General features: G+C 46.8%; 1 protein-coding gene across 1 annotated transcript in view; it reads left to right on the top strand.

Annotated features, from left to right (window-relative positions):
• Positions 1-424: 424 nt before the first annotated feature.
• The window catches only part of LOC147121280 (polyphosphatidylinositol phosphatase SYNJ2-like), a 263,000-nt gene continuing 237,135 nt past the window's right edge, over positions 425-26,289 (top strand). The window contains exons 1-2 of the mRNA XM_085981525.1: positions 425-909; positions 9,393-9,479. Of these exons, the coding sequence (XP_085837651.1) occupies positions 786-909; positions 9,393-9,479 (211 nt within the window). The 5' untranslated portion in view covers positions 425-785. The remainder of the gene's footprint in view (positions 910-9,392; positions 9,480-26,289) is intronic.

Raw genomic sequence — 26,289 nt, forward strand, 5'->3', positions numbered from 1 at the left:
AAACTATGTTACCCCCACTGGCCCACCAATAAGAAAGACTTGCATTTATATTTACAGCAAATGGAGTACTTTTTGAAGTGTAGTCACTGTTGTAATGTAGGAAACACAGCAGCCAATTTGCGCACAGCAAGCTCCCACAAACAACAATGTGATAATGACCAGACAATCTGTTTTAGTGATGTTGATTGAGGGATAAATATTGTTCAGGAGACCGAGGATAACTCCCCTGCTCATCTCTGAAATTGTGCCATGGGATCTTTCATGTGCACCTGAGAGAGCAGATGGAGCCTCGGTTGAACATCTCATCTGAAAGACAGAACAGGCTGAAATGCACTGGGACACTGGCCCACCAATAACAGTGAAATGCTCTGGGCTCGGTTTAAAGCTGATGATTAGAGTTGTTGGATTTCCCTGTGTCCTGTCGATGGCGCTCCAGGTCGAGTGAAAGTTGACCAACATTTAAATGAGGTTGGAGTTTATTCAGCAGGGATTGCACTCTGTACTTCCCATTCGTTGCCCTGACCTGGAATCGATCCACCTGAGACAGGGCGGAAACAGGGCTGAGAGAGAGAGGTTGGAATTGGGCGCCAGGATTGGGGTCCATTGCCGGCTCGGATGACTTGGGGAAAGTATGCTGCAGTTGTTAGGGGGGAAATGGGAAGCTTTTGAATCGTCTTTGGAAAGCGGCTACACAGATGACGACAGGCGCGGACTGCTGAGAGTTGAAGCTTTTCCGGCTGCCCCGCTCTGTGATCTCGTGTGTTGGGGTTTTTTGGAGTTCAGCAATGTCTCTGAGCAAAGGATTGCGAGTGTTTGCCAAGCAGGAGCCCGGCTGCTGCAGCGTGCTGCTGGGGTCCAGGAGCCGGCAAGATTGTCTCCTCTTCCAGGCTGGAGCGGTGGCCATTCTCTGTAAGTACAGCCCGACACATCCTTCCAACCTGGGCAGCGCCTCCTGTTCCCGCACCTGGGCTCGGCCAGGAGGGAACTGACTGACTGCCTGTGGGGAACCGACCGCCCGCCCGCCCGCCCGCCTGCCTGTGGGGGGCCGCCCGCCTGCCTGCCTGTGGGGGGCCGCCCGCCTGCCTGTGGGGGACTGCCTGCCTGCCTGCCTGCCTGTCTGTGGGGGACGGACTGCCTGTGGGGGATGGACTGCCTGTCTGTGGGGGACCGCCTGCCTGTGGGGAACCGCCTGACTGCCTGCCTGTGGGGGACGGACTGCCTGCCTGCCTGTGGGGGACGGACTGCCTGCCTGCCTGTGGGGAACCGCCTGCCTGCCTGTGGGGGACTGCCTGCCTGTGGGGGACCGCCTGCCTGCCTGTAGGGAACCGCCTGCCTGCCTGTGGGGGACGGCCTGCCTGCCTGCCTGTGGGGGACGGCCTGCCTGCCTGCCTGTGGGGGACGCCTGTGGGGGACGGCCTGCCTGTGGGGGACGGCCTGCCTGCCTGCCTGTGGGGGACGGCCTGCCTGCCCGCCTGCCTGTGGGGGACGGCCTGCCTGCCTGCCTGTGGGGGACGGCCTGCCTGCCTGCCTGTGGGGGACGGCCTGCCTGCCTGCCTGTGGGGGACGGCCTGCCTGCCTGCCTGTGGGGGACGGCCTGCCTGCCTGTGGGGGACGGCCTGCCTGCCTGCCTGTGGGGGACGGCCGGCCTGCCTGCCTGTGGAGGACGGCCTGCCTGCCTGCCTGTGGGGGACGGCCTGCCTGCCTGCCTGTGGGGGACGGCCTGCCTGCCTGCCTGTGGGGGACGGCCTGCCTGCCTGCCTGTGGGGGACGGCCTGCCTGCCTGCCTGTGGGGGACGGCCTGCCTGCCTGCCTGTGGGGGACGGCCTGCCTGCCTGCCTGTGGGGGACGGCCTGCCTGCCTGCCTGTGGGGGACGGCCTGCCTGCCTGCCTGTGGGGGACGGCCTGCCTGCCTGCCTGTGGGGGACGGCCTGCCTGCCTGCCTGTGGGGGACGGCCTGCCTGTGGGGGACGGCCTGCCTGCCTGCCTGTGGGGGACGGCCTGCCTGCCTGCCTGTGGGGGACGGCCTGCCTGCCTGCCTGTGGGGGACGGCCTGCCTGCCTGCCTGTGGGGGACGGCCTGCCTGCCTGCCTGTGGGGGACGGCCTGCCTGCCTGCCTGTGGGGGACGGCCTGCCTGCCTGCCTGTGGGGGACGGCCTGCCTGCCTGCCTGTGGGGGACGGCCTGCCTGCCTGCCTGTGGGGGACGGCCTGCCTGCCTGCCTGTGGGGGACGGCCTGCCTGCCTGCCTGTGGGGGACGGCCTGCCTGCCTGCCTGTGGGGGACGGCCGGCCTGCCTGCCTGTGGGGGACGGCCTGCCTGCCTGCCTGTGGGGGACGGCCTGCCTGCCTGCCTGCCTGTGGGGGACGGCCTGCCTGCCTGCCTGTGGGGGACGGCCTGCCTGCCTGCCTGTGGGGGACGGGCGGCCTGCCTGCCTGCGGGGGGGCGGCCTGCCTGCCTGCGGGGGGGCGGCCTGCCTGCCTGCGGGGGGGCGGCCTGCCTGCCTGCGGGGGGGCGGCCGGCCGGCCTGCGGGGGGGCGGCCGGCCGGCCTGCGGGGGGACGGCCGGCCTGCCTGCGGGGGGACGGCCGGCCGGCCTGCCTGCCTGCGGGGGGACGGCCGGCCTGCCTGCCTGCCTGCGGGGGGACGGCCGGCCGGCCTGCCTGCCTGCGGGGGGACGGCCGGCCGGCCTGCCTGCCTGCGGGGGGACGGCCGGCCGGCCGGCCTGCCTGCCTGCGGGGGGACGGCCTGCCTGCCTGCGGGGGGACGGCCTGCCTGCCTGCGGGGGGACGGCCTGCCTGCCTGCGGGGGGCGGCCTGCCTGCCTGCCTGCCTGCGGGGGGCGGCCGGGCAGCCTGCCTGCCTGCCTGCCTGTGGGGAACTGCCTGCCTGCCTGTGGGGAACTGCCTGCCTGCCTGTGGGGAACTGCCTGCCTGCCTGTGGGGAACTGCCTGCCTGCCTGTGGGGAACTGCCTGCCTGCCTGTGGGGAACTGCCTGCCTGCCTGTGGGGAACTGCCTGCCGGTGGGGGACTGCCTGCCCGCTTCTCCATCCATTTAAATTGGGCAAGCTCCATTCAGGGAATGCACTCCTTCTAGCCCAATTCTCTGGTGTTTGCTGTGCCCGGGCGATCCAATAATCCAGGCACAGGAGGAGGAAAAATCTTCCAAGAGCCACATACTGTACGGTGAAAAACTTCACATCCCAAGTACTTGCAACACACATGTGTATGTGGGGGTTGGGGAGAATATTTTTCACCACAAATACCATCCTCAAACAAAAGATTGGAAATGGCTGATTTTTATATTTAAAACGTTAGCTGTCCAAACATAAATATTGGACACTTTCCACTGTGTCTGCCACAGGATTCATTGAGTATGGCTGAAAATTAAATGAAGTATTTTCTTTCAGTTAATCTGTCGGTGTAAATATTCAGGTTACATGCGGGGAGGGGGAGGTTCCAGTTGTTGTGGTTCATGTGGGAACCACCAACAACATAAGAAAGATTAGGGAAGAGTCCTGCTAAGGGAGTATCAGGAGTTGGGAGCTAAATTGAAAAGCAGGACCCACATGCGAATTGACATAGGGACAAACAGATTAGGAAGCTCAACACGTAACTGAAGGAGTGGCGTGGGAAGGAGCGGTTCCATTACATGGGACACTGGCACCAGTACTGGGGCAGGAAGGAGCTGTACCATTGAGATGAGCTGCACCTGAGACCAAGCTCCTAGCGGAAAGGATAACTAGGGCTGTAAGTAAGGGTTTAAACGAATAACATGGGGGGCGGGAACTGCTAGAAATGACAGAAACCTGACAATAAAAGAACCGGGAAAAGAGAGTAAAGGACAAATTAAAGGAAGGAAGAAGGAATAAGGATAACGCGAATGGCCAGGGATTGGATAAAGTCATAGAGCATAAAAGTAAAACAACTGCTGAAAACAAAGAGAGGGGAATAATAAATAAAAACAATTTAAAATGTTTGTACAGCAATGTATGTAGTGTTCAACACAAAATGGATGAACTGGAGGCAATAATTTATAGAGGATCCAGATGTAGTAGGGATGACTGAAACGTGGCTACATAGGGAACAGGATTGGCAACTAAGTATTGCCGGATATAACACATTTAGGAATGAAAGAGAAGGAAGGAGAGGAGGTAGAGTAGCTGTACTAGTTAAAGATAACATAATTGCAGTAGGAAAAAGGATGTAACTAGCAGTAAGATAGATACAGAATCCGTAGGGATCCATCACCCTAATAGGGGTATACTATAGACCACCAAATAGTGAAAGGGAATTGGAGGAAGAAGTATGTAGGCAAATCTATGTGGTGAGCAGTAGGCATGGAATAATAATCATGGAAGATTTTAACTATCTCCAAATAAACTGGCAGGAATAAGTAGCGAAAGGAGAAAAGGGAATCGAGTTTTCACAGTGGATACAGGACTCCTTTCTTTCTCCGTACGTAAGACATCCAACAAGAAAATAATCACTGCTGAATCTTGTAATGGGTAATGAACCATAACAGATAGGAGAAGTAAGAGTGGGAGAGCATCACAGTAGTAGTGATCACATCATAGTAAGGTTCAAGATTGTAAATTGTTCAGGTTTAGGTTCCAGGCAAAAGAAGACCACAACATACTGCCCCACCAATGAAAATATTATTTCAACAATGCATATTGTTTCAGTTTTGCAATTTATATGAGCCTGCATTGATTCCCAAATGTCGTGATTTAACATTTTTATATACAGCTGTTAATTACAAACAGCCCCCATCAAGTTGTTGAGTTGTGGGTGAGCTCATGGATGGAACTGCAGTTGCGTACTCCCATTCATCTGCTGTCTGATCTGTGGGACTGTCGTACATATGTCACGCACACCAGCTTATCTGAAAGGCCACAACGGCAACGATGACCGCAACAACCTGAACAATTTACAATTTTATAGGGCTCCTCATGTAAGCAAATGTTTAGAGCACTTCACAAGAAAGAGATGAACACCAGTTAGGCTATGAAGGAATCTGGGTGGTGGGGTAGGAGCATGGAAAAAAGAATTCAAAGGCATAGTCAAAGGATAGGTTCTCAACATAAATTTTAGTCTTCACATCCCTACACTCTGGAATTCTATCCCAAATCCTTCCACCTTGCCATATTCCTCTTTACTTTCAAAACATATGTATTCAACTGCATTTTCCCCAAAGTCCCTTCCAAAAACCTGCATTTCCAATTTCCCCCCCCCCCCCACCCCCGCAAAACACCCTATGATGTTTTGATGATTTGTTACAGTATGAATACTATCTTATGCTAGTGTTTATAACCAAAATTGGATCTTTTGAACTGACACCCCTTTTCTTTTAGGTGTATTTCTTTTCAGTAAATCGTATATCTCCATAGAATTGTATCACTTGCTTGGCATATCAGCAGAAAATAGCACAAAGGTTTCTAAAGGATACTAATCCACAATGAAATTAACTGAAAATCAATTATATTCCTAAAATGGCAATATCAAGCTTCTATAGTACTCTTTGTGACATTTAAAAGGATTCTAGAGGATAGGAATGTTCAAAGATTGTGCAATATTTTAATGCAAGTCACTGCAAGTGTTTTTCATCAAGCCTACACTTCCTTCAGTATTAAAGGGGCACAGTCTTCATGACAAAGTGTTCAAAGTGTAGGGCAAGCCTCTTCCTGTTTGCTTACAAACACAAGATGCAGTGACATAAATCGCATTGCAACACTTTGGCGTGATGTCACTGGGATGCAAATGGTGCATGCCTCTACTTAACCTCCTTCAAACAAAAAGTTTGCCAAACACTTTTGTGAAGAAATTATTTTAAATTAACTTTTTGAACATACTGTATTTTACTTTATATAATATTTGTCGAACAGTTTTTTCTCTCTGACTTCCCAAGACGAAGTATTGCATAAAAAAGAGAATTACGCAAGTTTTAAATATTTTGATTCCATCAACACTGAATTCCTTGAGTTCTGGGTGTTATATAGAGGGGTAGATTTTCTTGTGTATTAGTGCCCACAGAAACTCACAAAATGGCCGTAATGTGAATACCCAACATAAAAGATCAAGCTTTCAAAAGCTCATGGGATTAAAGGGGCAGTGGCAGCGGCAGCATGGATATGAAATTTGCTAAGGGATAGAAAACAGGGAGTAGTGGTGAACAGTTGTTTTTCAGACTGAAGGGAAGTATACAGTGGTGTCCCTCATGGGTTAGTATTAGGACCACTGCTCTTTTTTTGATATATATTAATGACCTGCACTGGGGTATACAGGGCATAATTTCAAAGTTTGCAGATGACACGAAACTCTGAAATGTAGTAAACAATGAGGAGGATAGTAATAGATTTCAGGAGGGCATAGACGGGTGGGGGATTTGGGGGTGGTGGGAAGGGGTGGGGTGGGATGTTTGGGGTGGTGGGAAGGGGCAGGGTGGGATGTTAGGGGTGGTGGGAAGGGGCAGGGTGGGATGTTTGGGGTGGTGGAAAGGGGTGGGGTGGGTGGGTGGGCTCCCAACGTAACTCCAGTGGGAGATCAGCAGAACCCCAAGTGAAGTAGTTTAAATGGCCATTTTTAGCCATTTTGGTTCCGCTGATCTGTTGAAGTTACAGTGGGTGATTGGGAGAACCCCCTTGAGTTCTGGGTGTTATATAGAGGGGTAGATTTTCTTGTGTATTAGTCTTGGGAGAAATTGTGGGTCAATGTCTTGAGGATTTTAGTAAACTGTGTGTACTGAGCCATGGGGGGGAAAAAAGACTTGCATTTATATAAGCACTGTTGTAATGTAGGAAATGTGGCAGCCAATTTGCGCACAGCAAGGTCCCACAAACAGCAACGTGATAGTGACCAGATTATCTATTTTGATGATGTTGGGTGAGGGATAAATATTTGACTCCCCTGCTCTTATTCGGAATAGTGCTATGGGATCTTTTATGTACACTGAAAGGGCTGAAGGGGCCACTCATCCAAAAGACGGCACCTCCAACAGTGCTGCATTCCCTCAGTACTACACTGGAGCGTCCGCCTAGGTTTTGTGCTCAAGCCTCTGGAGTGGAACTTGAACCCATAGCCTTCTAGCTCAGGCAAGAGTGCTACCAACTGAGCCATGGCTGACACCACAATTTCATGGGTTGCTAGTTTATGTATTGTATAACCTTGTGTGCAATGATGTAGATTCTGCACTCTGTGGCAAGTGCCTGTTAATGGCCCAGATTTTACAGGGCCTTGTACGCGGTTGTAAGTGTCCCGCAAGTTCCGGGTTTCCGCATGTGCTGTGCATGCGCGAAAACCCAGAACTTGCAATCTGTCAAGTTTCAGCTTGACAAATCCACCGCATCCCCGGGAAATGGACATTCGCTGGCGGAGAGTTGGGCTGTTTGCCCAACTACTGCCCAGAGAATGCCCATGAAACTCTTACGCCTGGTAAAAGCAGGCGTAGGGCCTTTTACCAGCGTAAGGATTATATTACATAGGATATACGGCACAGAAACAGACCATTTGACCCAACCAGTTTATGCCAGCGTTTGTGCTCCACACGAGCCTCCTCCCGCCTTTCCTCATTTAAATCTATCAGCATAACCCTCTATTCCCTTTTCCCTCATATGCTTGTCCAGCCTCCCCTTAAATGCATCTATACTATTCGCTTCAACCACTCCCTGTGGTAGCGAGTTCCACATTCTCACCACTCTTTGGGTAAAGAAGATTATTCTGAATTCCCTATTGGATTTCTTGGTGACTATCTTATATTGATGGCCTTTAGTGATGCTCTTCCCCACAAGTGGAAACATTCTGTATCCACTCTATCAAAAATTTTCATAATTTTAAAGACCTCTATTAGGTCACCCCTTGTCCTTATTTCAAGAGAAAAGAGACCCAGCCTGTTCATCCTTTCCTGATATGTAAACCCTTGCATTTCTGGTATCATCCTTGTAAATCTTCTCTGCGCCCTCTCCAGTGCCTCTATATCCTTTTTATAATATGGCGACCAGAACTGTACACCGTGGTCTAACCAAGGTTCGATACAGGTTTAGCATAACTTCCCTACTTTTCAATTCTAAGGGTTTAAATAAATATTAAAATAACTTTTTTTAAACATTTAAACATTCAAATGTCTTTAAAATTGGTTTAGGTTATTTTTGGCCCCTTTAAAAATGTTTAAATTTGTTTTCAAAACATAAAATTTTTGTTTAAATTGTATTTTTATTAATTTTAAACGTGATTTTTTTATTTAGGTTGTGTGAAAGTGTGTTTTTTATGTCAGTCCTAATTATGCTTGTGGGGATTCCATACGTAAATGGAATCCCCATAAGCATAATGGGAATCCCCCATTTTGATTGGTGGGGCCGGCCCGCGTGATCTGCATGCGCCCCTGGGATACGTGGGCCTTTACGCAGGCCCAGAACTGCAAGAGTCTGAAGCTATGGAGGCACCAGGTAGGTGCGCACTCTTCTTGCGGAGCGGAGGCATTCGCCCACGGTAAGCCTCTGACCGCAATTTCAGGTCCATTATCTGGGCCTCATTGACATCTGATCCCCATTGCAGCGAGTCATCGAACTGGAACTGTGACAGCATCAACCAGCTCCTGTAGACGACAGACTAACAAAAGTGTACAGTTTGTGTTCCAATGATTATGTTTATGTTAAAGTCAAGGCCACTGCGATGACGGGAACCCCTACCAAATCAAATGGGCTAAAGCATTAACATTGTGGAAATATTTTCACTGATTAGATTTCGGAGTAAAAGCTTTCACCATGTGTCCTCTGATTTGCCTGACACTGTGTAGCAGGAGATTAGCTGAAAGTTAATGTAAGTGCTTACTGCAGAACTCTTATGTATTTAAACTCAACATCAAGAAATGCTGCAGTGGATTAGATATTGTCCTTTCAAATCTGAGGCCTAGTTTTGAATTCAGCCCAGAAATCTCACCTGGCTGTAAAGGTCTAATGAAAAGTGCAGTGTGAAGCATGATGACTTTTTCTAACTCAGCTGTGCTGGCAATGGGAGGAGCCGAGCAGAAACTTAATGCTACCCTTAACTGCGCAGAAATGAGATGTTGAGACAATCCAGGTTTCATCTCCTAGTGCCCAACTCGGGTGGCATTGCCAGAAATCTGGGCGTAGGTCACTTACTGAGTTTGTGAATGGTGGAGAGAGCTAAAGAATGAGAGAAAATAAGACTTTAAAATTGGAGTGGAGGGGAGGGGAGATGAAATGATCAAACAAATTCGATTTGGCCCACACACTCTTGTACTATGCAGCATTTGTCCATACCCTGAGTTGTGTTTTATGGGAATAGATGCTAAAGCTCTTCCATCATTTAACGCCATTATTGTCTGAGTTCCAGTTAGATCCCACATGTCAAATGTGTAATAGGTGCTTTTGTTTTTTTCAGCATCTGTGGAGAAGGAGATCGTGAAGGGGCATTATGTGAAAATAATGGATGCATATGGCTGTTTGGGTGTACTCCGTATAAAGAGTGGTAAGTGGATAGATGACCTTGTATGACCTCCATTTATTTAATGGAACCGGATTGGTCAAAGCTAGAATCTTGTCAGCTTTTCCAAGGATGTACCCATTTTTATAAATTGTCAGGGTCTCCCTTACTACCATCTTAATACCACGTTCCAAATAGTGGTTTCTGTGCTGCAACATCTATCATTCTAATGTTATTAAAGCTCACGTTGACAGCATAGGGATATTTTTGCTTTTGCTTTTTTCATTTTCATTGCCTGCTTAATTATCATTCATTTATATTTTGAAAATTCTGGCTAGTCTCTCCACATATCTGAAGTCCCTCATCCCTGGTATAATTCTAGTAAATCTCCTTTGCACCTTCTCCAAGGCCATGACACCCTTCCGAAAGCGTGGTGCCCAGAATTGGACACAATACTCCAGCTGAGGTCTAACCAGTGGTTTATGAAGGTTTACCATAACTTCCTTGCTTTCGTACTCTTGGGGCTCGATTTTAAATAGGAATCGGGAATGGGCGAGAGGGAAATCCCCACAGGGATCTCAGTGTGAGGCTTGGGCCATTTTAATTCCCGGGCCTCATTTAAATAATGCAGGAAGGTCTTTATCCCAAAACTGGCAGGACTGATGTCAGGGCTGTTGGGTGGGAGCGGAAATCGGATAAAGAGCGTTGGAATGCCAGGGACCCAAGGGAACGGTCCTCGGCATAAAGTTGGTGCTGGGCAAGGACTTTGGAAGCTGGATAAATCAGGAAATTAAGAGGAGCATGTAACGAGGATAATGCAATAATCTTGGGGAACTTTAATCTTCATATAGACTGGGCAAACCAAATTGGCAAAACTAGCTTGGAAGACGAGTTGATGGAGTGCATTCGAGACAGTTTTCTAGAACAATATGTTGAGGAACCAACTAGGGAACAGGCTATTTTAGATCTAGTATTGTGTAATGAGACAGGGTTAATTAATAATCTTATAGCAAAGGATCCTCTGGGGAAGAGTGATCATAATATGATAGAATTTCATATTAAGTTTGAGAGTGGTGTGGTTAGGTATGAAACTATGGTATTAAATTTAAACAGCAACAACAACTTTTATTTATAGAAACATAGAAAAATAGGAGCAGAAGTAGGCCATTCATAACTGTAGTAAGATATCCTTGCTCCTGTATTCAAATCTTCTTGCAATGAAGGCCAACATACCATTTGCCTTCCTAACTGCTTGCTGCACCTGTATGTTTGCTTTCAGTGACTGGTGTACAAGGACACCCAGGTCCCTTTTATTATGTCCGTGTATAATTGAGACACGGACTGCAGGAGTTGATTATAACAAGTCTTTACTGAATGGAGACAACCTGGAAACTGAAACTACAGAAGCCTGCTAGGGCCTTTTATACAGGGGTGGTCACTGCCAGTACTGCAGTCTGAGACCAGTTATTCCCTTAAAGGTACATACACAACAATTCCTCCCCTTTTAGATAAACAGTACATAACATTCATTTAACAACTAAATAATAACTAATTACAATTACGGTTGCTAGATACATTGGTTGAAGTTAAGCAATTATAAGTTCAGTCTTTGAGGAGGCTTCCTGATTCTGTCTGGATAATGCCTCTTTGGGATATCAGGTTCTTCTGGCAAGGTTGCGTCGGGATCAATGTCGTTGTTTGGTTTGTCTGCTTCCAATATCACCGATTCTGCGGTAGATGCAATTGGTACTTCGGTTTCATCGCCAGGTGTATCAGATCGTGGTGTGGAGTTGACGTTTTCCAGTGACTCTAGAATCTGGTCAGCATGGCGTCTTACAATGCTCTCTCCAACGTCCACGGTATACATTAGAGGTCCTTGCCGTGTACAGATCGTTCCTGGCTGCCATTTTTCTGTGCGGTAGTCCCGGGCCAAAACTGGTTGAGCTATCTTAAAACTCCTGGTCGGCCTTTCATTCATATTCTGAAACTGCCTGTTCTCCACATCTCTTCTGACGTTTGGCTTAACCAAATCCAAGCGGCATCGTAGTCTTCGATTGAAGAACATCATGGCTGGAGTTTGGTTGGTAACCGCATGTGTCGCATTCCGGTAGGCAAACAAGAAGTTATCCACCTTGTGTTGTAGGGGTATGTCTTCATTACACATTGCCTTGATAGCCTTCTTGAATGTTTGAACAAACCTCTCGGCCAATCCATTAGTGGCTGGATGATATGGGGCGGATGTGTAATACTTAACACCATTGTTCTTTAAGAACCTCCGGAACTCTTCAGACACAAACTGTGGTCCATTGTCAGAGCAAATCTGTTCAGGCAGCCCATTCCTGGCGAATATGGTTCGTAAGACTGTGATAGTTTTTTCTGTGGTGGTTGAGGACATTTTTATTACCTCTGGCCACTTTGAATGTGCATCCACCGCAATTAAAAACATCGAGTCCATAAAGGGACCAGCAAAATCAATGTGCACCCTTTGCCATGGAGATGAGGGCCACTCCCATGGATGTAGAGGGGCTTGTGGTGGGGCGTTTTGGACCTTCTGGCATCCTGTACAGCTCTTGGTCATCTCTTCGATTTCTCTATCGATTCCCGGCCACCACACAAACGCTCTGGCTAAGTTCTTCATTTTTACCCCTCCCAGATGACCCTCATGAAGCTCATTGAGCACTCTATCCTTCAATTTGGGTGGAATTACTACTCTGGATCCACACATCAAGGTTCCTCTGCACACTGACAGCTGTTCTCTTCTCGGCGAGAATGCTGGCAGCAGTGGTTTGCCATGTGCTGGCCATCCCTTCACCGTTAACTCATAGACCCAGGAGAGTGTCGGGTCATTTCGTGTTTCCTTTTCTATGTTTGCATTCGTCGCAGGGAGACATTCGACTATAGTCGAGTGGAATAACTCCACTGGATCCACTGCCAGTTCTTCTTCCACCGTCGGCAACGGTAGGCGCGACAATCCATCAGCATTCCCATGCTGTTTAGTTCCTTTGTACTCGATGTCATATTGGTGTGCCCCTAGGAAAAGGGACCACCTCTGTAGCCGTTGTGCCGCCATTATCGGTACGCCCTTCTGAGGGTTGAAAATGGAGACGAGAGGTTGATGATCAGTTAGTAGAGTAAATTTATGACCGTGCAGGTAGTGATTGAACTTCTTCACCCCCCACACCAGGCTGAGGGCCTCTCTGTCAATCTGGGCGTAGTTACGCTCGGCTGAAGTTAACGAGCGTGACGCAAAAGCTATCGGTCTCTCTGAACCATCAAGGAATTTATGTGACAGTACTGCCCCAACACCGTAGGGAGACGCATCACACGCCAGTCTTATCGGTAGTGATGGGTTGTAGTGAGCCAATACTTCTCTTGAAGTGATTAGGTCCTTACTCTTCTGAAAGGCCCGCTTACATTCATCGCTCCATTTCCATGCTACTCCCGTTCGTGGTAGGGCGTTCAGTGGATGCAGAATTGTGGACAAATTCGGCAAAAACTTATGGTAGTAATTCACCAATCCGAGGAATGACCTCAGTTGCGACACATTTTCAGGCGCTGGAGCCTTAACTACCGCTTCAATTTTGTCAGGGGACTTATGCAACCCCTCTTCATCAATCACGTGGTCACAGTACGATATCTGTTTCTTAAAAAACTCGCACTTCGGGCGATTGGCTCGTAGTCCATGTTCACGTAGTCTAGTGAGCACCTGCTCTAGGTTGGCAAGGTGTTCACTGTCATCTTCACCTGTCACTAGGATGTCGTCCAAATAACACTGGGTCCCTGGAATCCCTTGCAGGACTTGTTCCATCGCTCTTTGCCATATCGCCGGAGCTGATGCTACTCCGAATACCAGTCAATTATACTGGTAAAGACCTTTGTGAGTGTTTATCGTGAGATACTTCCTAGAGGATTCTTCAACCTCCATCTGCAAATATGCTTGTGCTAGGTCAATTTTTGTAAAACGCTTCCCTCCAGATAGTGAGGCGAAGATATCTTCTATCCTTGGAAGAGGATATTGTACTGTGTGAAGGACTGGGTTCACCGTCACCTTGAAGTCCCCACAGATGCGAACCTTCCTTGGCTCCTCAGACTTATTGTTTAACGTTTTCTTCATGACAGGAATGATGGGTGTCGCCCACTCGCTCCAGTCTACCTTAGATAACACGCCTGCCTTCTCCAGATTCTCCAGCTCTGCCTCGACGGCTGGGCGAATTGCATATGGTACTTGGTTTGAAAAACTTGGGAATTGCATTCTCCTCTATTTTTATCGAGGCGGTTACGCCTTTAAGAGTGCCCAGTTCTTGTTGAAATACCTCTTTGGCGTTAGCTAAGATTGTTGACAATCATCCAGGAGTGACGTCGTCATCCTTTTTACCAGCCACCGTCAGTGCCTGAATGGAGTGCCAGTCTAAACTTATCTTTCTGATCCATTCACGTCCCAATAACAGTGGTCCCCCATCTTGCAGAATGTAGAGATACAATTTCCGTATTTTCTTGCCGTTGTAATCGACAGGCACCCTTCTTTTTCCTCTGGGGTATACTTTTTGCCCCGTATACGTCCTCAAGACAATGGATGTCTCTCTCAAGGGTATGTGTGAGAAAAGCCGCTCGTAGTCTCGTCGATTCATGACGGTTGGAGCTGATCCTGTATCCAATTGCATTTTGACTTGGGACCCTGCTATCGTGAGGGTGACCCAAATGGTTCGGCGATCCTCTTTTGCGATTACGTTGTGAAGTTTGAGACAGATTAGTCTCTTGTTCCCGGATTCACTATCACTCATCTGGTCTTCGGAACTACTGTCCGTCATCTTTTGTACTTTCCTGTACTGTTCCTTAGTAGCCTTTTTGTTGTCGTTGGTCTTCTTCCCAGACCTGCAAACTCGTGCAATGTGTCCCATCTTTCCGCATTGCCTGCATATTTTGTCCTTGAACCAGCAGTCCTTCTGGTCATGGTTTGTTCTGCCGCAGCGATAACATTTTTCAAATTCCCGTGTCATTTCGTGGGTGCCGTATTCCTGTGGCTTTTGTTGTATTGCCGCAGCTCCCCTTGCTGCTGCTTCGTACGATACTGCCATGCTGAAAGCCTTATCTCGCGTCAGCTCTTTCTCTGAGAGTAACCTCTTCTGGGTTCTTTCACTCAGGAGTCCACAGACAAATTTGTCCCGTAAGGTATCTGCCAGTCCTGCTCCGAACTGGCAGTGCTTTGATAGCTTGCGTAGTTCCGTAAGGTAATCAGCATTGCTCTCATTTTTATGCTGATTTCTCCTGTGGAATTTAAATCTTTCTGCTATCAGCAGCGGTGTAGGATTTAGGTGTTCCTGTAGGATAGCAACAATTTCGTTAAAACTCTTCGCCTTCGGTTTGGCTGGAGTAATCAGGTCCCGCAATAGGCCGTACGTTCTTGTGCCCATTAAATTTAGCAATACCAATGCCTTTTTCTCATTGGCTATTTCGTTTGCCTCGCAATATACCTCGACTCTTTCCACATACGTGGTCCAGTCTTCTATTGCATCATCGAAGGCAGTGATATCGCCAGTCTTTGGCATCTTGAAAATCTAAGATGGCGCCTCCCGTGCTTTGCCTTCGTCCCCGATGGATCAAAATGGCGCCTCCCGCGCTTTTCCTCCTTCTCCGCCGAGTTAAGATGGCGCCTCCCGCGCTTTCCCGCCGCTGCTGCCAACGCTGTTGCTGGCAATTATATTTATTTTACTATCCTGTAATGGCGACGCCCTATGGTCTTCGCGCCTCCCCGATCGCTACTGCCAACGCCGCGCTCCGCGGTATTTTTATTTTTCTATCGCGCTTCAATATTTGCTCCGTTAATTGAAGAACCGTTCCCGTCGTGGAACGGACCCTCTGGGACACTTCCCTCCCTCTTCTTAGGTCCGAACGCTGCCCGGCTGCGAAGCACCGGCCGCGCCCTGTGTGCTCCACCCTCTCTCTCTCTGCTTCCCGACTCGCTGCCCGGCCCCGTTGCAGAGCCACCCGATCGAGCTCTAGCCCGCCGCAGCCCAGGAAGGATCAGTGCACTACCTGCCACCAGCCCGATTAGCTGGGAAACCACAGACTGGAGACCAAGCCTGGCTCGCGACAGTCTCTCCTGCACTTTTCAATTAGACGATTTGGAGGGCGGTTGCCCACGGTCGACGCCCGTTTCTCGAGTTTTGTTGGATTATTTTTTTTTCTTTCTTCAGGCTTCGACCTTCAATAACGTCGTCTGAGGTGCTGCCGAGTTGCAGGTAAGTTCGTTTCTTACTCGTCGCCAGTATTATGTCCGTGTATAATTGAGACACGGACTGCAGGAGTTGATTATAACAAGTCTTTACTGAATGGAGACAACCTGGAAACTGAAACTACAGAAGCCTGCTAGGGCCTTTTATACAGGGGTGGTCACTGCCGGTACTGCAGTCTGAGACCAGTTATTCCCTTAAAGGTACATACACAACACCTTTGTACATCAACATTTCTCAATCTATTACCATCTATCTGCCTTTGTTTTTCCTACCGAAGTGGATAACTTCACATTTATCCATGTTATACTGCATCTGCCATGTATTTGCCCACTCACTCAACTTGTCTAAATCGCCTTGAAGTCTCTTTGCATCCTCCTCACAAGTCACAATCCCACCTAGGTTCGTGTTGTCAGCAAACTTGGAAATATTACATTTGGTTCCCATTGATATATATTGTGAATAGCTGGGGCCCAAGCACTGGTCACTGTGGTACCCCACTAGTCACTGTCTGCCACCCCGAAAAAGACCCATTTTTTCCTACTCTCTGTTTCCGGTCTGTTAACCAACTTTCAGTCCTTGCCAGTATATTACCCCCAATCCCATGTGCTTTAATTTTGCACACTAACCTCTTATGTGGGATTTTATCAAAGGCCTTCTGAAAATCCAAATATACCACATCCACTGGTTCTCCCATATCTATTCTACCAGTTACATCCTCAAAAAACTCCAGTAGGTTTGTTAAACACGATTTCCCTTTCATAAATCTATGTTGACTTTGTCTAATCCCATTGATATTTTCTAAGATATTTTATATAGCGCCTTTAACATAGTAAAACATCCCAAGACACTTCACCGGAGTGTTATACGACAAAAATTGACACCGAGCCACCTAAGAAATTACGGCAGATGACCAAAAGCTTGGTCAAAGAAGTAGGTTATAAGGAGCTCCTTAAAGGAGGAAAGAGAGGCGGAGAGGTTTAAGGAGGGAGTTCCAGAGCTTGGGGCCCAGGCAGCTGAAGGCACGGCCACCGATGGTTGAGCGATTATAATCAGGGATGCTCAAGAGGGCAGAACTTGGAGTGCAGATATATCAAAGCCAATTATGGAGGTACGAGGGGCGAGTTGGCTGAGGTAGATTGGGAAATTAGATTAAAAGATATGATGGTAGATAAGCAATGGCAAACATTTAAAGAAATAATTCATAATTCTCACTGAATATACATTCCCTTGAGGAATAAAAACTCCACTGGAAATGTGGTACAGCCATGGATAACTCGAAGTTAAGGATATATTAGATTAAAAGAAGAGGCTTACAATGTTGCCAAAAAGAGTTGTAAGCCTGAGGATTGGGAGGGTTTTAAAAATCAGCAAAGGATGACCAAGAAATTGATAAAAGAGGGAGAAAATAGAATTAGAGTAAACTAGCAAGAAATATAAAAACAAATTGTAAGAGTTTTTACAAATATGTAAAAAGGAAGATATTAGCAAAATTATATGTGGGTCCCTTAGAGGCAGAGACAGGAGAAATTATAATGGGGAGTAAGGAAATGGCAGAGATGTTTAAACAAATATTTTGTGTCTGTCTTCACAGTAGAAGACACAAAAAACATACCGGAAATTGTGGGGAACCAAGGGTCTAATGCGAGTAAGGAACTTAAAGTAATTAAGACCAGTAGAGGAAAAAGTACTGGGGAAATTAATGGGACTAAAAGCCGACCAATCCCTTGGAGCTGATGGCCTACATCCTAGGGTTTTAAAAGAGGTGGCTGCAGAGATAGTGGATGCACTGGTTTTGATCTTCCAGAATTCCCTAGATTCTAGAGTGGTCCCTGTGGATTGGAAGGTAGCAAATGTAACCCTGCTATTCAAGAAAGGAGGGAGAGAGAAAACAGGGATCTATAGGCCAGTTAGCCTGACATCAGTAGTAAGGAAAATGCTAGAATCTATTAATAAGGATGTGGTAACAGGGCACTTGGAAAATCACTATGATTAGGCAGAGTCAACATGGTTTTATGAAAGGGTAATTGTGCTTGACAAATCTACTTGAGTTCTTTGAGGGTGTAACTAGCAGGGTAGATAAGGAGGAACCAGTGGATAATGGCCCATATTTTCCGATCACTACGGGTGTGTACGAGCTGTGTACACGCCCATAGGGACCTCGCAAGTGCCAGTTTCAGGCATGCGAAACACATGCGCTGAAAACCGGCACTTTCGATCTGTCAAGAATCCTCTTGGCAGATCCTCCGCCTGCCCTGGAGAAGGGCCTCTGTGGGTGGAGAGTTCCGCTTTCTGCACAACCTCCGCCCGCTGCAAACTTTTACAAATCTTACGCCTGGTGAAAGCTCATTTATAATTTAAAAATACTTTTAAGAAAGGTAAGTTTATTTTTAGCCCCGTAAAAAAACTTTAATTTTTGTTTAAAATATTTAATTTAATGTAATTTTAACTCATTTTAAAAACATGATTTAAATTTTTTTTTTTAATGTTTTAACGTGTTTTTTCAGTGATCCCCATTCATACTTTTGACAGGTCCTTCTACACAAATCACAGTAAGTTAACATGCAGGAACAGCAAGCAATTAGGAAGGCAAATAGTATGTTGGCCTTTATTGCAAGGGGGGGTTGGAGTAAGGAAGTCTTGCTGCAACTATATAGGGCTTTCGTGAGACCACACCTGGAGTACTGTGTATGGTTTTGGTCTCCTTCCCTAAACAAGGATATACTTGCCTTAGAAGGGGTGCAATGAAGGGTCACTAAATTTATTTCTGGGATGAGAAGGTTGCTTTATGAGGAGAGATTGAGTTGAATGGGCCTATATTCTCTGGAGGTTAGAAAAATGAGAGGTGATCGCATTTGAAACGTGTAACGTTTTTATAGGGCTTGACAGTTTGAGAGGCCGTTTCCCCCGGCTGGAGAGTCTAGAACTAGGGGGCATAGTCTCAGGACAAGGGGTCGACCATTTAGGACTAAGATGAGGAGAAATTTCTTCACTCAGAGGGTTCTGAATCTTTGAAATTCTCTACCCCAGAGGGCTACGGATACTTAGTCGATGAGTATATTCAGATGAGAGCGATAGATTTTTGGTCACTAAATGTATATAAGGATAGGGCGGGAAAGTGGAGTTGATGTATAAGTTCAGCCACGATCTTAATGAATGGTGGAGCAGGTTCGAGGGGCCGTATGGCCTATTCCTGCCCCCATTTCTTATGTTCTTATGAGAGGCAAGGCTTGGGCTGGTGAGGCCGAAGAACTCCTTGCAGGTTCTGGAGGGAGCACCCCTGTTCCTCCTGGCCCACAAGCACTTCACAGCAAAATTTATTTTTTTAAACTTATCTCTGCCTCTTCTGGTCAGTTGGCACCTCCCACCAGTTTTCTCTGGCGGGTTTGACATCGGGTGGGCCTCTCCGTGACTTGGCATGACATCATCGAGTTGCGACTTTTGAATTTAAGTTAAGCCCTTGCTTGCCTGCAGCAGGAGCCTCGGTCGATTTCAGAGTCAGTGATGATGGGATGTTCCAGGGTGTAATGGTGTGGCCTCAGGCCGGTAAGTCAGTGATGATAGGATGTTCCAGGGTGCAATGGTGTGGCCTCAGGCTGGTAAGTCAGTGATGATAGGATGTTCCAGGGTGTAATGGTGCGGCCTCAGGCCGGTAAGTGGACTCGGCCTAATCTTACCCCCGCCGATGCACCAGTCTTGCTGGGTGAAAGGGTTAAAATCGAGGCCAGTGCCTTTATTTATAAAGCCAAGGATCACGTGTGCTTTTTTAACAGCCTCATCAACTTGTCCCACCACCTTCAAAGACATGTGTACGTACACCCCCAGGTCTCTCTCTTCCTGCACCCCCTTTAAAACTGTACTATTTAATTTATATCACCTCTTCTAATTTTTACTTCCAACTTGTATCACTTCGCACTTCTGTGCATCAAGTTTCATCTGCCATGTGTCTGCCCATTTCACCAGTCCATCTGTCCTCCTGAAGTCTGCTACTATCCTCCTCATTGTTTACTATGTTGAGAAATTTTGTGTCATCTGCAAATTTTGAAATTATGTATCCTATACCCAAGTGCAAGTCATTGATATATATCAACAAGAGCAGTGGTCCTAATACTGACCCCTGGGGGGCACCACTGTATACTTCCCTCCAGTCTGAAAAACAACCGTTCACCACTACTCTCTGTTTTCTGTCTCTTAGCCAATTTCCTATCCATGCTGCCACTATAATCTCATAGGTTTCAATTTTGCTGACAAGTCTATTATGCGGTACTTCATCAAGCGCCTTTTGAAAGTACATGCACACATCAATTGCACTAGCGTCTTCAACCCTCTCCGTTGCTTCATCGAAGAACTCAATCAAGTTTGTCCGACACAATTTGCCTTTAACAAATTCCATGTTCTTCCAAGTAACAGTGAATTTTATCCCCGTTTATGGTCTCTCGAGGTTTCCCTACCACTGACGTTAGGCTGACTGTCCTGTAGTTATTGGGTTTATCCCTCTCCCCATTTTTGAACAGGTGTATTACATTTATAACCCTCCAGTCTTCTGGAACCACTCCCATATCCAAGGAGGATTGAAAGATTGTGGCCAGAGCCTCTGCTATTTCCACCCTTACTTCCCTCGGATACCTAGGATGCATCTCATCTGTACTGGATGACTTTTCTACTTTGAATGCTGCCAACCTTTTAATACCTCCTCTTCATCCATTTTTATCCTGTCTAATTTCTCTGCCCACTCCTCCTTTACTGTGACATTGGCAGCATCCTCTTTTGTGAAGACATATACAATGTACTCATTTAGTACCTCAGCCGTGCCTCTGCCTCCACAAGAAGATCTCCTTTTTGGTCCCTAATTGGCCCCAACCTTCCTTTGACTACCCTTTAATTATTTATTTGTTTATAAAAGACTTTTGGGTTCCCTTTTACGTTTACTCTATATATGGTTATAAAAGACTTTTTATTTCATCTTGCCCACTAATCTTTACTCATATACTATCTTTGCTACTCTTATTTCCTTTTTTAGTTCTCGACTGCACGTTCTGTATTCAACTTGATTCTCTACTGTATTATGAACCTGACATTTATCATAAGCCTACTTTTTCTGTTTAATTTTAATCTCAATTTCTTAAGTCATCCAGGGAGCTCTAGTTTGGATGCCCTTCCTTTCCCCCTCATAGGAATGTGTCCAGTCTATACCCAAACTATCTCTTCCTTGAAGGCCTCCCATTGCTCCATTCCCTGTCAATCTTTGTTTCCAATCCACGTGGGTCCAATCCCTTTTCAACTCCCTGAAATTAGCTCTCCCAGTTGAGTATCTTCACCTTTGAATATTACTTGTCCTTTTCTGTAACTACTCCTAAACCTAATATTGTGATCACTGTTTCCCAAATGCTCTCCCACTGAAACTTGCTCCACTTGCCCCACTTCATTCCCTAGATCTAGATCCAGCACTGCTTCCTTGTTCGGCTGGAAACACACTGATCAAGAAAGTTCTCCTCTATACATTACAGGAGTTCCTCCCCCTCCTTAGTATAATTGAAATCTTCCATTATCACATATCCCACTATTTGGTGGTCTATATTATACATTCAGCAGCGTTACAGCTCCTCGTCTGTTCATGAACTCAAACTAAATAGATTCAGTCTTTGAACCCTCGAGCATATTTTTTTCCAAGGCAGTAACAGTATCATTGATCAATAACGCCCCTCCTTTTTTTCCCACTAGAGTTTCCGCTAGGTTGTGCTGGTCAATTCGCCCAAAATCGGCCAAAGCAAAAGATCTCGGAATTTCAAGCACAAGTTATGTTCAGCGTAAATTGAGTTACTGCGATTTTTTGTGCTGGTTTAAAAAAGGTTGTGGTGGAAGCTGGCTCCACCTCCCAGATTGAATTAATCACCATGGCGAGTTTTCCCTAATTGTGTCAGTTTGATGGCCTTCGAGGAGGCTCTGAAAATTAAGCTTTTTTTTGGTGCAAGGGCATTAATAGGTACCTTTTTTTTAAAAGCTTTTAAATATTAAGAACTATTTAATTTACTAAAGAACTGACTACACCAATGGAACTAGTAAATGGTTCTGTATAGCTTTTTAAAGTCATTTTCAGTAATTTAAAATCGTGTTACTCGCAGGTGGTGGATTAGACAGTGATTTAAAAATGCTTATTTTTGTGATAACCCCATTTTCAACTATACTAATAAAACTGCACCAGGTTACCACTCTTAAATATATCAGTGAATATTTTTTTAATACAAGAAAAAAACCATTACATTCTATTGCGATGGTTCGTGGACGATTTTACGTGTGATTAGGCAAATGAGTTTGAGTGGAAACTTGAACCATAACTTCATTTTGGAAAACTAGCGCACTTTTGAGTGCAATTTATGCCCGGATTGTCAATTGCGTCCAAAGAGGAAAAACTACCCCAATTACACCACATTACTATTGGCGTGTACATCATGTCACATGGTAAAGCATACTGCACATGGAGGAAAAATCCCCCTGGCAGGGAATTTTGTTATCTAACCAATCTATCTGGCCAAGTTTTCAATTCAGGCAAGTAATGGATCCCTTAATAGGTTGTTCATGTAGTTAGCACATGTTACCACTGCTGTTCACAATTTATATTAACGAATTAGACTTAGGAATCAAAAACACAATTTCTAAATTTGTGGATGACACCAAATTGAGGGGAGGGGTGATAGTCAATACTGAGGAGGACTGCAACAAGTTACAGGAAGACATTAATAAACTTGCCGAATGGGCGTATAATTGGAAAATTGAGTTCAACACAGATAAATGTGAGGTATTACATTTTGGCAGGAACAATAGGTAGGTCACTTATCACCTGGAGGGTGCGAGTCTAGGTGGGGTACAGGAACAAAGGGATCTCGGAGTACAAATACACAGATCGCTAAAAGTCGCGACACGGGTTAGCAAGGCCATTAAAAAAAGCAAACCAAGCACTAGGGTTTATTTCTAGAGGTATAGAATTGAAAAGTAGAGAAGTTATGCTAAACCCGTATCGAACCTTGGTTAGACCACACTTGGAGTACTGCGTACAGTTCTGGTCACCATATTCTAAAAAGGATATAGAGGCACTGGAGAGGGTGCAGAGAAGATTTACAAGGATGATACCAGAAATGCGAGGGTATACATATCTGGAAAGGATGAACAGGCAGGGTCTCTTTTCTCTTGGAAAAAAGAAGGCCGAGGGGTGACCTAATAGAGGTCTTTTATTGATAGAGTGGATACAGAGAGAATGTTTCCACTTGTGGGGAAGAGCATAACTAGAGGCCATCAATATAAGATGGTCACCAAGAAATCAAATAGGGAATTCAGAAGAAACTTCTTTACCCAAAGAGTGGTGAGAATGTGGAACTCGCTGCACAGGGAGTGGTTGAAGCGAATAGTATAGATGCATTTAAGGGGAGGCTAGACAAGCATATGAGGGAAAAGGGAATAGAGGGTTATGCTTTTTTTATTCGTTTATGGGATGTGGGCATTGCTGGCAAGGCCAGCATTTATTTCCCATCCCTAATTGTCCTTGAAAAGGTGGTGGTGAGCCGCCTTCTTGAACAGCTGCAGTCTGTGTGGTGAAGGTACTTTCACAGTGCTGTTAGGTAGGGAGTTCCAGGAGTTTGACCCAGCGACGATGAAGGATCAGCGATATACTTCTAAGTCAGGATGGTGTGTGGCTTGGAGGGGAACTTTGAGGTGGTGGTGTTCTCATGCGCCTGCTGCCCTTGTCCTTCTAGGTAGAAGAGGTTGCGGGTTTGGGAGGTGCTGCAGAAGAAGTCTTGGCAAGTTGCTGCAGTGCATCTTGTAGATGATACACACTGCAGCCACGGTACGCTGGTGGTGAAGGGAGTGAATGTTTAAGGTGGTGGATGGGGTGCCAATCAAGCGGGCTGCTTTGTCCTGGATGGTGTCGAGCTTCTTGAGTGTTGTTGGAGCTGCACTCATCCAGGCAAGTGCATAGTATTCCATCACACTCCTTACTTGTGCCTTGTAGATGGTAGAAAGGTTTTGAGGAGTCCGGAGGAGAGTCACTCACTGCAGAATACCTAGCCTCTGACCTGCTCTTGTAGCCACAGTATTTATGTGGCTGGTCCAGTTAAGTTTCTGGTCAATGGTGATCCCCAGGATGTTGATGGTGGGGGATTCGGCGATGGTAATGCCGTTGAATGTCAAGGGGAGATAGTTAGACTCTCGCTTGTTGGAGATAGTCATTGCCTTGCACTTCTGTGGAGTGAATGTTACCTGCCACTTATCAGCCCAAGCCTGAACATCGTCCAGGTCTTATTGCATGTGGACATGGACTGCTTCATTATCTGAGGAGTTGTGAATGGCACTGAAAACTGTGCAGTCAACAGCGAATATCCCCATTTCTGACCTTATGTTGGAGGGAAGGTCACTGATGAAGCAGCTGGAGATGGTTGGGCCGAGGACACTGCCCTGAGGCATTCTTGCAGCGATGTCCTGGGGCTGTGATGATTTACCTTCAACCACCACAACCATCTTCCTTTGCGCTAGGTATGACTCCAGCCAGTGGAGCATTTTCCCCCTGATTCCCATTGACTTCAGTTTTACTAGGGCTCCTTGATGCCACACTTGATCAAATGCTGCCTTGATGTCAAGGGCAGTCACTCTCACCTCACCTCTGGAATTCAGCTCCTTTGTCTATGTTTGGACCAAGGCTGTAAAGGACCAAGGGAGCCGATTGGTCTTGGTGGAACCCAAACTGGGCATCAGTGAGCAGGTTATTGGTGAGTAAGTGCTGCTTGATAGCACTGTCGATGACACATTCCATCACTTTGCTGATGATTGTTGGGGTGGTAATTGGTCGGGTTGGATTTGTCCTGCTTTTTGTGGACAAGACATACCTGGGCAGTTTTCCACATTGTCGGATAGATGCCAGTGTTGTAGCTCAACTGGAACAACTTCTGGAGGCGCGACTAGTTCTGGAGCATTTAGATTTAGATGAGGAAAGATGGGAGGAGGCTCGTGTGGAGCATAAATGCCGGCATGGTCTGGCTGGGCCGAATGGCCTGTTTCTGTGCTGTATATCCTTTGTCATCCTATGTTACAATGTTGATGCTTAGTTCACTGGTGCACAACTGGCTTAGCCATCCATCACCAGATTTGCTTAGACTGCATCAAAATATACCAGGCCTTACTCACCATCGCCAAATCTCTCTGTCTGTCTACCCACCCCTCTCCCTCTCTCTCTGCCCCACCCCCTCCCTCTCTCTTGATCCTCCTGCCCCTGACTCTTGATTCCCACTCTTTTCCTCCCCCCCCCCCCCCCCCAATTGTTCTCCGCTCTTTGTGGCAGCAGGGGTTGGGGGCACTGCTGTGGCAGGAAATTTAAAGAACAAAGATACCTGGGCTGCTAGCAGGCAATGTTATCAATTTAGAGATGCATGAGTTCTATGCCCCACTTTGGGAGACTCCTGGGCAACCCTATCTCTACCCATCTTAACTTTCTGTTCCTCCCTCCTGTTCCTCAGGCACTTTCCCTCAATTTCAAAACCGCCATCATCGCCCCGCCCCCCCCCCCCACCCCCAACCCTGCTCAGGAAACTACCTGACCCGTCTGTCCTTGTAACCTATTGCTCCATCTGGCCGCATATCCTCTCCATCATAAAGACTGCCGCCTTCCACCTACGCAATATTGCCCATCAACAATCAGTTCCCATGCCCATCTCATAAAGCCAAAATTCTATCTGAATTTGCCTTTACTATATTCATGCTAAATAACACATATACTGAGACCTGGTCTAGTACTCTTCTGGTCCCCTTATAGAATCATAGAATAGTACAGCACAGAAGGAGGCCATTCGGCCCATCGAGTCTGCGCCGGCTCTTTCAAAGAGCAATCCAGTTAGTCCCGCTCCCCTGCTCTTTTCCCATATCCCTGCAATTTTTTTCCTTCAAGTATTTATCCAATTCCCTTTTGAAGGTTACTATTGAATCCGTATCCACCACCCTAACGGGCAGTGCATTCCAAATCCTAACCATTCATTGTGTAAAAAAGGTTTCCCCTCATGTTGCCTCTGGTTCGTTTGCCAATCATCTTAAACCTGTGCTCTCTGGTTATCGACACTTCAGCCATTGGAAACTGTTTCTCTTTTATTTACTCCATCTAAACCCTTCATGATTTTAAACACCTCTATCAAATCTCCTCTTAGCCTTCTCTGCACCAATGAGAACAACCCTGGCATCTCCAGTCTATTGACGTAACTGTAATAATAATAATCAACTTTATTGTCATTGTTAGTGCACAAGTGCAGTACAACGAAATGTAAGCTTGCGGCTCCCGAGAGTGTACATTTTGATTAAGACATTTAACATACATTTGGCTTGTAACATAAACATAATAAAGTGCATTGGCAGATGTGCAGGCTTTAGAGTTTATTAGCAGAGTTCAGTAGGATGACAGCCCTGGGAAAGAAGCTGTTCCTAAATCTGGTCGTTCGGGTGCGAATGCATCTGTAGCGTCTCCCAGATGGCAGGGGGGCGAACAAACTGTGGCTGGGGTGGGTAGGGTCTTTGATGATGGTCAATGACCTCCGTAGACCGCGTTTCTGGTAGATGTTCTCAATGGTCGGTAGCCGGGTGCTGGTAATGCG

The sequence above is a fragment of the Somniosus microcephalus genome, chromosome 3 (genome assembly GCF_052327205.1).
Source record: "Somniosus microcephalus isolate GS21.2 chromosome 3, FLI_Smic_1.0, whole genome shotgun sequence".
NCBI lineage: Eukaryota > Metazoa > Chordata > Chondrichthyes > Squaliformes > Somniosidae > Somniosus > Somniosus microcephalus.